The 13,643-nt window shown below is 25.7% G+C and overlaps 1 protein-coding gene across 1 annotated transcript; it reads right to left on the bottom strand.

Annotated features, from left to right (window-relative positions):
- Positions 1 to 101: 101 nt before the first annotated feature.
- On the bottom strand, positions 102 to 13,386 carry TM9SF2 (transmembrane 9 superfamily protein member 2). Its single transcript, XM_089216600.1, has 15 exons — positions 13,075 to 13,386; positions 11,949 to 12,016; positions 9,652 to 9,745; positions 7,196 to 7,331; positions 6,869 to 6,993; positions 6,594 to 6,723; positions 6,220 to 6,353; positions 5,896 to 6,072; positions 5,624 to 5,768; positions 5,377 to 5,554; positions 4,726 to 4,885; positions 4,276 to 4,427; positions 1,886 to 1,997; positions 1,658 to 1,829; positions 102 to 1,209 (listed from the first exon to the last, which is right to left on the bottom strand). The coding sequence occupies exons 1-15, from the start codon at positions 13,189 to 13,191 to the stop codon at positions 1,142 to 1,144; spliced, it is 1,968 nt and encodes a 655-aa protein (XP_089072726.1). The 5' UTR covers positions 13,192 to 13,386; the 3' UTR covers positions 102 to 1,141.
- Between the last annotated feature and the right edge of the window lie 257 nt (positions 13,387 to 13,643).

Genomic DNA, 13,643 nt, shown 5'->3' on the forward strand with positions numbered 1-13,643 from the left:
TTGCATCAAAAATATCTGTCTTCAACATACCATAAAGTGCAGAATTTTTAATATAGATGTTAATATGATATTGATTAGTAGATTAAATAATAACACACAAATAATATTTGTTTTATTTAATGATTGCTCATATTTACAGGTCTAAACATTGTAATATTATGTAATTACTAATTTTTAAGCAAATAAACATTATCATATTATTATTTTTCTTTTAAACAAACAGTTTTTAAATTATTAATAAACAAAATTGAATATAGAAGAATGATGATAAAATATATAAATAATAAATTACCAAACTATATTATATATCTTAATTGTAAATTATGAATTACAAACAATTTACACAAATTAATGGTTTTGAACTCATTGTAATAATTTAAAAGAAAAAATTAAGTTAATTATTAATTTGTAGTATTCTAAATACTACAGACTTAAAAAAGACAACAATTAAAATTTAAAACATTAAATTTCAAGTTGAAACAAAATACTTTTTTAATAATACAAATTTACATTTTGTCTAAATTAATGATTAAATACAATTAATAGTACTACAATGTTAAATGTTAATATTTTAAGTCCCAATGAATATATCGAGTGAATTAAATAATATTGAAATATCAGTTATAACTTATAAGCTATTAGTTATAATCAATGCAAAGGTATCAAATTAAATTTAAATTGATGAATAATAGTTCATTTTAAATAAAATTTTAATGAAAATCACAATAATATTAAGTTTAATTAAGGTTACGTAATATACAAGAGTTATATATTAGGTTAATGTTTTCTTCTGTACTTAATATATAATGCAATAATGATAAAACTAAAAGTTGTGCATTAATACTAATTATATAAGACAAAAATAATAGGAGTATTTTTTTTAAATAATTTACAAAAGAAGTAATTGCTTAAATGATTTGGTAAACCGAAATTGTTTACTATACTTATTTACCATATGAATATTTGATATACCTTAAATATTTAAAACTGTATATAATATGTTGATTAATATATTTATTATTTACACAAGTCATTTTTGACAACTCAAATATAGTATTATGGTACAAAATAAAATATTAATTATGAATATATGTGGTAAAAATCAAATTACCAACTAAATGTAAAAATAGAAGATTTTACTTTAATCAACTTTGACGACGCTATATATTTTTCGAACAAACCAAAATGTTGCAAAGAATCCAATTGTTCCTGAAAATATTTCCATTTTAATAACATTAATATAAATATTTGATCATTGGTTTATGTGCAAGTTAGGAGTTAAATATTATATTTAAATTAAAAATTAAGCACAATAAATTGAAAAGAAGATAATTTGAATATGTGTAAATTATTAAGAATTATTAATATTTAATATGAATGCAAATTATACACAAAGTATACAAAATCTAACTTAAATGTTGCTAACTTAATGAAAAAATAGAAAATACTTGTGATCTAGTAAAGAAATATTTAACTTAAGAATAATTATTAGAGCAAAAAGCTATATACCTATAAAATAGTGGAGTTTAAATCACATTTATCACACAGTAGTTGAAGTTTGAATAAGAGTTTTTATATTTGGGAACATTTTCACAAATTCAATTACAATTGTACAAAACAAAAAACTTTTAATTTTTTTTTAACATTGTTAACTTACCAGTCATTAAGAAGAATAAGAATACCATTATGAATGTGTATCCAAAATAAAGGAATGTTGAAGCAACGCCTTCAATATTAAGTCTAGTTTTGAAATAGTGAACGCAATACAGAAATAGATAAAATGATGTAAATGCACTGGTCAAAAAACTCCTCCACCACCAATGATAATCCTGTAAAAAATTATTTTGATAAAAACTTCATGAACACTTTTATACATCAAACTTACTTCAGCACATAAATGGAAATAGCACAGAAGAACAGTAGTTTCTGAACATGTTATTATAAGAATAATAAACACAAGAAATAAAAATCCAAACATATAATACATTTGGTTGGACCTGAAATTAATTAGATGACATAAGTAACATAGTAAATAAAACATTTATCTCATCATGTACATTTTTTTAAAACTTTCTTAAAGTAGCATATAAAATACTTAACTATTAATACTATTTTATATTTTAATGTTAAATAAACAATTCATGCCCTAAACCAGTGATGGCTCGTGGTATGGTGCACAGGAGCACGTGAACCACCCAAAAAAATTATATAAAAAATTATTATATGCCTATAATAACATAATATAATTGATGATTATGCAAATGGTCTGTAATTTAAAAAAAAAATATAAATATTTATATTAATAAAAAAAAGTTTTTGCAGCTTTTATGTTATGAAATATATTTATAAACGATTAAATAATATTGTGGAACACAAATTCCAGGTGGCCGTATAAAAATTAGCTACATGCCTCACATGCCGGTTAGTTTTACACACGGCTTAAGATAGAATGGTTGCACATCGGGCTATACTACGCAATGTTAGAAGGCGGTATACGAGAGTTCTTATCTAACAAACGAAAAAGTGAACTACTACTAACGCTGTTGGTGGTTGTTAATTGGTACTACAGTATTAAAATATTCCCATTTCCCGCCATAATATTAAATTATTGCATTTTCAATAATAAATCTAATATAATTGAGTTAATAAGTAACTCAATTATTATAATCACGATTCACTGATCTCATACTCTTTCTATATAATAATTAAATGACAATGTTATGTTTATGTATTATCTTTTAAACGAAATCTCATCACTGTAGTCTGTGTTTGATAATTGGTTTTGTGAATATTCAATTCCGTTTATTGCCTTTTTGGTCATTATGCCTAATTATTGTGCAATTCACGAGTCACATTGTGCGTCCAAAACTCTTTTTGGCGTTCCTAAAGAGGACGAAATAAAAAAACTTTGGGAGGATGCTCTAGGTATTAAATTAAAAAAAAGTTTTAGAGTGTGCGCCTCACATTTTAAAGAATGTGATATTATTAGCACATGGGAGTCTGGTGAAGGACTTAATAAGTACACCATAAGTTTACTTCTTTATTGAGCTACATACAATAAGAATTTGTTGTATTATGAATGATATGATATTATTCAATACACTATATGTACCTATGTGTTAAAATATGTTGTAGTCTGTAGGTATTATTTTAATTTATAGATATGCTTAAAAAAACACAAATTAAGAAAGGGAGCAATTCCATTAAAATTGTGTGAACCAGAAACTCCAGAACCCGCAGTGGACCCAGTGGATATTGGAGTAAATAGCAATTAAAATTTGCTGATAGATATTATATCTTTTACTAATAGTATAGAGGCTATTACACACATTACTATTTACCAAATAGTAAATTTTAAATTAGTGTTTATTTGTTTTGGGATATAAAGTTTTATTACATATGTGAAGCCACTATAAGCACCTTATTATTATTGATGAAATAATTTTTCATTTTATAATTTGATGAGTTTGAAACTCTAAAGGATTATCGGATTATCCATAAAATTTGTAAATTACTAATTAGTACTCTTTGAATACCACAATATAAAATAAGAATAGAATTTTGATGATGTATATGTAAGCAACTAGATAGCGGTGTAACGTAACTTTTAACAGATTTCTGATAAGAACAATTGGTGATCACAAAATAATGACTCGTTGTGCAACCATTCTATCTTAAGCCGTGGTTTTACATGGCAATTTGGAGCAAATTTAATGTGTACATCGATCCTATTTTATTGTCGTGCTATCGCAATTTCGTGTCATTCGTCGAAATGATAATGTATCATTGTTCTATGATTGTACAGTATCCATTAACTGCCACCAGTACAGCCAGCTGTCAAATCAACTAATAACTACTATAATATCCATAGACTTATTATTATTATTATATGTCTATGATAATAATATCAACAATATAATATAAAAACAGATTAAAATAAATAATATTATTAATTTTAAACTTTTATTAATTATTTTTCGTGGGTACCTGTAGTTTTAATTTTGTGTTTGTAACTACCAAACTACAATTTTTTATAGTTTATTTTTATTTTAATGGGGTAAAATGCTTGAAAAATTTAATTTAGATAAGATAACTAGGTACATTATTTTGGTATCATTTGTGGTATGTACCTATACCAAAATAAATTTTTTTACCATCTAACATAGATATCTTATACATTTTTTGTGCATCACCTTACGTGAACCTCACGAGACGCCACTGCCCTAAACTAAGTCAAAAAAGTTCTCAAAATCAATTTCGTTATTATAAACTTACCATAATGAGTTGAGAATAAAATAAAGTTGAATAAATATGCAGCCAAAGGGTAAAACTCCACCCATAATAATTCCTGGGAATGGTTGTGTATAAATAGTTTGTTCTGGAATTTGACGTGGGATTTGATTTGTTCTTACAGGATGTTCTATTGGCTAAAATCAAATTTATGTTAAAATTTAAATTTAATATCACTTATTTAAATCGGTCATAAATTTTAAATGTATTAAATGTGTAAAACATCAATTGGACATCAATTGAAACAAAAAACATTGCTTTTATTTAAAGGTATAAATTTATACTGGTATAAGAAAAATCTAATATGGTAATTTATTAAATTATTCTATAAAATAATAATCTATTACAATACAACTCACTGGATAATATAACCTATTATTCAATTATCTTATATAAATATGAACGTATAATATAATTTTAACAAAAAATACTCACTCGTTTACGGAAGCCAAATAATGCACCAACAAATGTGAGTGGTACAGATACACAAAACCATAATACTAACAAAACAAATAATGTAGAAAATGGTATAGCAGCAGAACTTTCTTTGGCCCAAAGAACCAAATTCATTATGAAAAACAAACAGAAGACCACTCTATGAAAAAAAATATATGATAATATTATGATATTAGATAACATTTACATACAAATTATGTATGAACACAGTAAATTTCAGTTATTAATTATTAACTACTCAAGCCCACAAACTGTAGACAAGATAACAAGTTTTGCAAACTTTAACATTTTTCTTTCAATTGTTAACAGAAAAATGTTAATTATACTGAAATACTGTGTACTAATGTAATGTGAGAATGTGACCATATATAATAATTAGCAAAGGTACCAGTATCAGTATGAAATATAATTCAAGCTAGAAGCCCAGAATTATAAGGTTAGTAATCTTAAAAAAAGTACTCATTAAAATAGGTGTAACACAAATTTAACATGATACTAAACATAAAATTATAGTATCAAATAATTTGAATGCTAAACATAGATTCTTATTTCTTAGTTACACAATTTATTTTAACTTGTTTCCAATAGACATTCAAATTCTGGCTATTACTGTATTATTTTTTAACTTACCCAGGGCAAAACATTGAAGTCAATATTATATTTGTCTTCCACTTCTCACCACCAAAACTCTTATAAATTCTTGATGATACATAACCAGCCGGTGTCCCAAGGCATACAAATAATATTAGAGAACAAGTCATAAGTGAACCTCGATTGGCTGGTGATAGAAAACCCAAACATGCAAATGCTGAAACACAGCCATAATAATACAGTTATAAAAGAAAAAACAAAAATTACATTTTAAATTTCAAATTACCGAGTGTTACAACAGTCATACACAAAACTTGTACTCCAGAGCCAACAAAAACTGCAAGCAACATTCCTCTTCTTGGAGGACGAAAGACATCTCCATGAACTAGTTTCCAACCAAATTCTTCCTTAATGTCATCACCAGCATCAATCTAAAGAAATTCAGAAACATTTAATTCAAATTAAATTATGTATAATTTGACTGCAAAGACAAATTAAGATCCTAGAAATATCCAGTAATGTTAGACAAGTATTTTAAATTACCAAATTTGACTTTACCTGATTATATCTTGCAATATCTTTATGCAATGTACGCAATATAATCATTGCTACCATCCCAGATAAGAAAATTACTATCATTAAAGAATTTAAAATGCTGAACCATTGAATATTGGTAGGTGGAACAGAATCCAAAATATAATCCCAACGTGAAGACCATTTTACGGTGTTGTTCATCTATAATTTAATAAAATTTATAATGTACCTTAAAATAATAAAACATAGAATAATTTAACAAAATTTGTTATTTTGACTAAAATATTAATTTAAAAAAATTAAGCAATCAATTTGAATAATTATGTACATAATTAACACTTATTTTACCTCAAATTGAATAGAGTAGGAATATGTTATATTCAATGGAGTATTTATTTTATCAGCCGGGATCTCCATAAATCCTGTGTTACAATTAGTGACTGGAAACTTATGTTGTATACTTTTTGGCCTCACTTTAACAGCTTTAAAACATTAATAAATGCTAATAAATATATTAATACAAAAATTCAAGATACTCCAATCAAAAGGATTATTTAAGCCATAAAATAACTTCTATGTGAAAATATTTTTTAATTTTATTTTACAACGCATATTATATTTAAAAAAATAATATATGGATAATTGGGTAAAAAGATATTTATTAATAATATAAATAAAATCATTGAATAAATATGTAAACAATTTAATAATTTTTAGCATACCTATGATTCTGCCACCCTCCGAACTGAAAGATGATCCCCATTCTTCATGCTTTCCACTGTGGTAAGTAATAGTAAATTCTAAATGATTAAAAATATAATAAGTATTTGGCTTCAATGCTTGTGGAACAACCTGAAACAATGAACAATTTTCTTAATAGTATACAATAACATATTTAACCAAACTCTATTAAATAATTATGAAACTAAGAAACTATTTGTTATTTACTTTGAAAATGTTTATTAATAATAATTATTTGGCATATAATTAGTCTTACTCTCAGAATAGTCGCGCACAAATTATTATCATGGTTGGCTGGCTTATAACAACCCATTGGAAATCCTGTACTACAATATTGCTGGCCATCTTCTAAATCATAGCACCAAGTGACTGGCATATTATCTGAAATGTTAATAAAAACAATTTAAAATAAAATAATATTAATTATTTCATAAAACAAAATAATTATTTTAGTTTATTTTTGTATACATTTTAATATCTTAGAATAGTTAGATAAATTAATGATTTGATATTTTGGTAGGTAAATAAAAAAACATTGATTATAACATTTTACATTTTGTATCAAAAGTAAAATTACACTTACCAACGATAAAATGATGCTGGTAATTTAAGCTCATTCCTCGCTTTAGTACAAAGAGTTTCATATTGCTAATTGAGTCTTTAGGGATATAACGTTTAGTACAAAGTACTTTACAATCCTCATTATTCAAAAATGATACCTGTAGATAAATTAACATAATAAGTAGTAGTCAAATTTTTTAAATATTGTTAATAAAATAATGAATTTTTATTAAAAAAAATTAATTTTTTGTCTTTAATGGGCAGAACTATTGCCCACGTCAATATTGTTGTCTATTGAATAAATTTATAAAGATACAAATATACAAACAACTTTGGTTTAAGACCAATGGTACCAGTAGGCTTTAAAAATTGTATTTAAATATTTTACTAGTCATTTGTAAAACATTTTACATGTTTCAATCAGCATGCAAAACTCTATCATTGATCAACTTTAACACGTTGACTGCCGACGACCCAAGTCATTTCAGAGCTTGGTGGGCCATAATATTTTTACATAATTTTTTGTAAATGTATACGTTTATAAAAATAGCTCTAATTGTCTGATATTGATAAAATTTATACAGTTTTAATAAGTAAACCTTGTATAATAATATAAAGATAAAAAATGTTTTGGGTCGCCGGTGGTCATATTCTAAATCTAAATTTGGCAGGTATTTTTTTTTTTGCTTATCATAATTTTCACTGTTATTGTTTCTGTGACAATATAAATATGGCGTTAAATTTTTTAAAGTGTGTGGAAGTAATGGGTATACATAGAAATTTATAATATACGAAGGGAAACAATCAATAAAAGGAGAATTACTATCTGAAACCTAACCTAACCTAACCAGAAATCACGAAAATATAATGAAACCGGATGTTATACTATTCTACAATGCTTGTAAAGCCAGAATAGACTTATCTGTTATCTGACCAGTTGGTGTCATATTGTACTCCAATGAGAAAAAATATACGTTAGTATCATAAGGTAGCAACAGAAATAATTTTGAACACATTTGTTGTAAACACACAAATAATGTATAATCAACATAATTTTTAAAAAAAACTCAGCATCTGTCAATTTCAAGTTATAGTCGATAAACTTCTTACATTAGAACTTTCATATAGAACTAGTGTTTCACATATATCTGCCACACCAAAATTAGTTGAAAATAGATTCCACAGAAGACTAGAGACAAAACATCAACTGGAAGAGACTGAAGACAAATTCCAGAGAAATAGAAAAATAAGAAGAAGGTGCACTAAATGCTACAAGAAATATTCCGCTGAATTAGGCTATAAGTAAGCTAAAATTATTTCGAATTTAACATGGTTTTAATATATACTGTATAAATTATTATTTTTAAAGAAGCGATAAATAAGGTAAAAAAAGTGACAATATTTTGTAGCATTTGCCAATCAAAACAATTTGTGTGTCTACAATGTTTCCAACATCATCAACAAAGATAAATTACATATACAATACTCAGTAACAATAATTTTTAATGTATAATTTTAATATAATAGTAACTTTTTTTCTCATATTTTTAAATAATAATAAATCTTTCATTAGTTTGAATATTTTAATTTTTTTTTTCAAAACTATCTACTTTTTGTTGTTTACGCCGCGGTAAAATCTATATTTTTCTATCTCCAAGCCGTATTAAAATAAAGTTAACTTAAGATAATGTCACATTTGGTAGCCAGTGATCCAAGCGGCCCCTGAAAAATAATTAGGTTTGGGTCGCCAGGCTACCTAATTGGCTTCAAAATAAATTAAACAATTTGGGTCGCCGGCAGCCATGTGAAAACCAACGTGTTAATAACAATATATTTTTTTTTACTTGTTGCACATATTTTATGAAGAAAAATTAAAACAATAACAATTAGATTAAATTACAAGAGATTAATTATAATCTAATTCTGTACTGTACATAATAATTTTAAAAATGTATGTCCTATCGTACTTTGGTAAGTACAACTGAATTAAAAACAAAATCAATTTAGCCATAGTACGACAAACACAGTTTTAAGTTCTGATATAATTTAAGCATTCTAAGCCATCAGTATAATAAGTTCTTGTATTGATTACAAATTAAGAGATAGTTAAATTTGGTATAGAAAAAGATATTGTGGATGGTTTTATGAATCTGTGGTCAACCATGATTCTATAGTTAACATTGTTTATGCCTTTATGTCATGAATCTCCATGAAATATACTATTTGTAACTCAAACATTAATAACTAAAACAATTTCATCTTATTCATATAGAAACACATTTATGTTATTATGTTTTTTATAAGCTCAAAAATCATTTTGATTAGATTTTGAAACAATGTGGATCAGTTTAACACATATAATATATCTTATACATTAAATAAATTTTCTTGTATTCAATTAAAATATTATATATATATTATATAAACTAAATTATTAAATAAAAACTAATATAATAGAATAATTATTTATACACTTACATTATATCCAGAAGGTCTAATTCTTTCACCAAATAAAACTTGCCCAAGATTTTCAGTTGGAGATTTACTTTCATCAGTTGTACAAAAGTCAAAGCTAAATAATAAATTGAAAAAAAAGTTATAAGACTGAAAAAAGAAACTTTTTTCTACAAAAGAATTCAGAACTATTCAAGAGATATGTTTATAAAAAAGTTATCTGTGGTTTTTTCTAATGTCACAATTGGAACTTTTAATGCTAATTAATGATTAGTGATTACTATTTAGTATTTATAGATCTGACTTTTCAAACCATCTTGCACATAAAATCCTAATTTTTGTTTTAAAATATTTAGTGGGAAAATTGAATAAACTTTAAATGAGGGGTAATTTCTGATAAGATATTCATAAATACAATAATACATTATTTTAATTAATACAAAATATAAAAATAAGAAACTCGATTTTTTTTTATGCATAGTTGTTTTGAAACTATTGATTAGTAGGATATGTTTAATACTTTTTTATTATAGCTAATTTTGAAGGACATGAATTCCTTTAATAAAAATGAGAAAAAAGTTTTTACTTTGACAAACTATTGAAAAAGTATTATAAAATTATTATAAAAGATATTAAATTTAACATGTAGTATTAATTTGGAACTTAAGATAATAAGTATTTTAAAACTTTCAAAAAGTTTAAAAATAATTAAAAGGTATCTTACATTTTCAATTATTTATATTACTGCAGTTGTGAATGGATGTATTATATTTTTATTATATGTTCTGTTTACATTGAACTTTGTGTACATTAAACTTGATGAGATCAGTATTTGCCAACATAATAAATTATATTTTGTCACCAACAAGAATATGTTTAACATTTATTAGTAATTTAAATAATTTTTTTTATATGTTGTACAACTGTAATTGTAGACTACTACGTGGGTAGAGATAAAAATGTTGGCAAATTATTGAATTATAATATATTTTTTATAATGCCAACAATTATTTAACTTAAGATAGCTATCATAGAATCTAAAGACATAAAAAAATAGATTTTAATTTTCTAATAACTTGCAAAACAAAATTGTACACAACATTATTTTAATAAAAATATACATTATAATGCTTATGATAGTTTAATATGATGTGTAAGTAGATATGATAGTTTCATAAGAAAATATTTTTTGAATATATTAATGTAAAACATATAATGACATAATTGGACAGTTAATTAAGTTGTTTTAAATATAATGCACATGGCAACAGTTTATTTTTAAATATTAAACAAGTTATTTAATTCTGAATAAAATATGAAAATTAATTAATTAAAGGTCATAATTCATAATACATTAAATTAAATGCTTAAGATTAGGTAATTAACTTTTAAATTATAATAATTATATTATTTCATGTTGATAATTTAGTTATTTTACTAGACATACTAAATCCATTTATGTCAAGATTCAAGATTAATATTTTTTTCTAAAACGAACTAATGAAAAAATAACTTGGTTAATAATTGCTAGATTGGATTTATATTTAGATAAGTATTTTAATATATTATATTTTAATTAATATAATCATGCCCTGTTACAGAAGTAAATGAACACATTCAACACCAGTGATACAATTATATATTTATATATCCTAGTTAATTTTTTACTTTATGCATCATAATTTAGACTCTTATCTGTCAGCCACCTCATTTTACACAATTAATTTCTATCGTATTTATGTTATTGTATAAGCACTTTTATTCAGGCCCGGTGAATTACTGAACTGAACTCTGTGGGCCACATAAAATCTAGGTAAATTTTTGAAATTTTCATTGGGAAATAGATCTTCTGGGCCAGTTAAAATCTAAAAACTTGATGGGCAGATATATTGTCTATTTGACGCTCCTTTTATTGTAGATTATTGATAGTTATTGAAGGTGACCATCGTGAATAAATATAAAATCATAATTGCATGTTAGATTCTATTATTGATTATTTATAGATAAACATAATTGTGTCAGTTGCATAAGTCTAGTAGCTTTAAGATAATACTGGACATAACATGTTAATGTCTAGGTGGCATTGAATGTATTGAAGTTGAATAGATTTTAAAATATTCAAATATTCAACAATTCCTTATCAGTTAAATAGGTAGGTAATAACAAAGCAGTGACACACAATTTGTTTTAAAAATAGTGTAGAAATTAATTAATAATAGATATACATAATAATAAATCGTCAGACCTAGAAATAGTCCTAACAATTTTAATAAAAATAAAATTATTTAACTTATAACAAACAATAATGTGTATTGACTTACTAATGGTATTCGTATGGTATCACTGATTCATCAGAATTGAGTCTGTTTACAAAGAACTCAATTTTATTCTAAAACAAATGCATACCAAATATTTACATATAAATATAATGACAATATTATAAAAAAAGTTCTGTGTGCCTAAATAATACCTAATCAATTTTAAAATATGAATAAAAAACAACTTTTTTTTCTTATACCTAGGAGATATTTATATATTAAAAACATAATATATTTAAAATATACAAGATATTAAAATATCATAAATAAGTTAAATCAATTTGGAATATGTCTAAACATGAAATTAAAATATTTTCAGAACAACTCTAAAGTAGCTTCCAAGAAAATTAATTTTTTTAATTATTAGAAGCACATTATACATTCGGCATATTTACTCGCTGCGCTCACTCAAATGAAATCAAAAACATCCCTTGACTTATTTCGTAAAACCACCTTGGGTAAGTCATGAAAATAAAAAAAATTATTTAAAGCACACAAACACCTAGAAAAGATTATGATGATTATGTCGAAGGAATAAAAATATAATATGTTAGTGAATGGCATTTCACACATGATAATATATAAAGTCGCATAGTTTGATATTACTTAAATCATTCTACTCAATTATTTACTGTTAAAATTGAAAATGTTGGCTCAAGAATAATATAAACAGTATGTGAATAAGGTAATAGTATCTTAAAGAAGATAGGAGATTAAAATAGATTGTATTTATACTGATCACAATGGTACAGTATACAAGTCCTCTTGAGTGGTTGCTGTTAAAACAGTACATAACCAAATACCTATACTGGTCGACCAGGTACTCAGTACAGATTAATAGAAAAAATGTTGTCTTGTTACATTTGTTAAACACTATAACAGCTCGGGGAGTGGGGGCTTAACATGCATTTTACTAATGCTGAAATTTGAATCATGTCCATTTTTCATTTAAGTCTCGGGTAGGTAAATCTATCTCAACAAACTGGAAGTCTACTGATTTTCAGCTGAAAATAAATAGTTGAACAGAAACTAATTGGTAATTTAAGAGGGATGATAAATGGTAGTTTCTAATGTGTTAAATTTCGGTCGACCAAAATCCAAACCAATGGTTACGGGGAAAAATATTTACCGTGCATGATGGAGCCGATTCCTTGCAATAGTTCACGGGTGCCAAGCCAGGCAAGTAGAATGCCGAAACGTACGTGGAACAGAGTCCCAGGAACCATACGATCGACGCTGAATTCATTTCCAAACGGTTTACAACAAACGATTAGGACGAAGGCCCAGACAACTGCGAAAAAAGCAACAAGCCCAAGTGCCGGTCCACTCGATCCAGTATTCCAGTGCGTGGATGCTATATTGCTATGGAATTCCGCTGAAAACGCAACGTCGTCTGAAAAAAATTGATAACGTCGGTTGTTGTTATCACGCGCACAGCTTAGAATGTCGGCACGTAGCGCACAATTAATTTACAATGCACGGCCGCCCGTAAAATTTACGTCTCCGTTTGCGCTAGACGCGCATGCGTATGAAGATCAGCGACAAATGGTCGAATCGATGGTCGTGACATTTTGTCGACGGCCGAAATGTCAAATCGATAATCGCACGAATCGCACGTCATATTATTATCATTAGATATTAGTCGTGTGCAAAATTAATAATTATATTATATACATACGTGTATAGGTAAATAGGTAT

Source organism: Diuraphis noxia, unplaced genomic scaffold (assembly GCF_037042655.1).
Source record: "Diuraphis noxia isolate RWA-SAM2 unplaced genomic scaffold, SU_Dnox_SAM2 contig0001, whole genome shotgun sequence".
NCBI lineage: Eukaryota > Metazoa > Arthropoda > Insecta > Hemiptera > Aphididae > Diuraphis > Diuraphis noxia.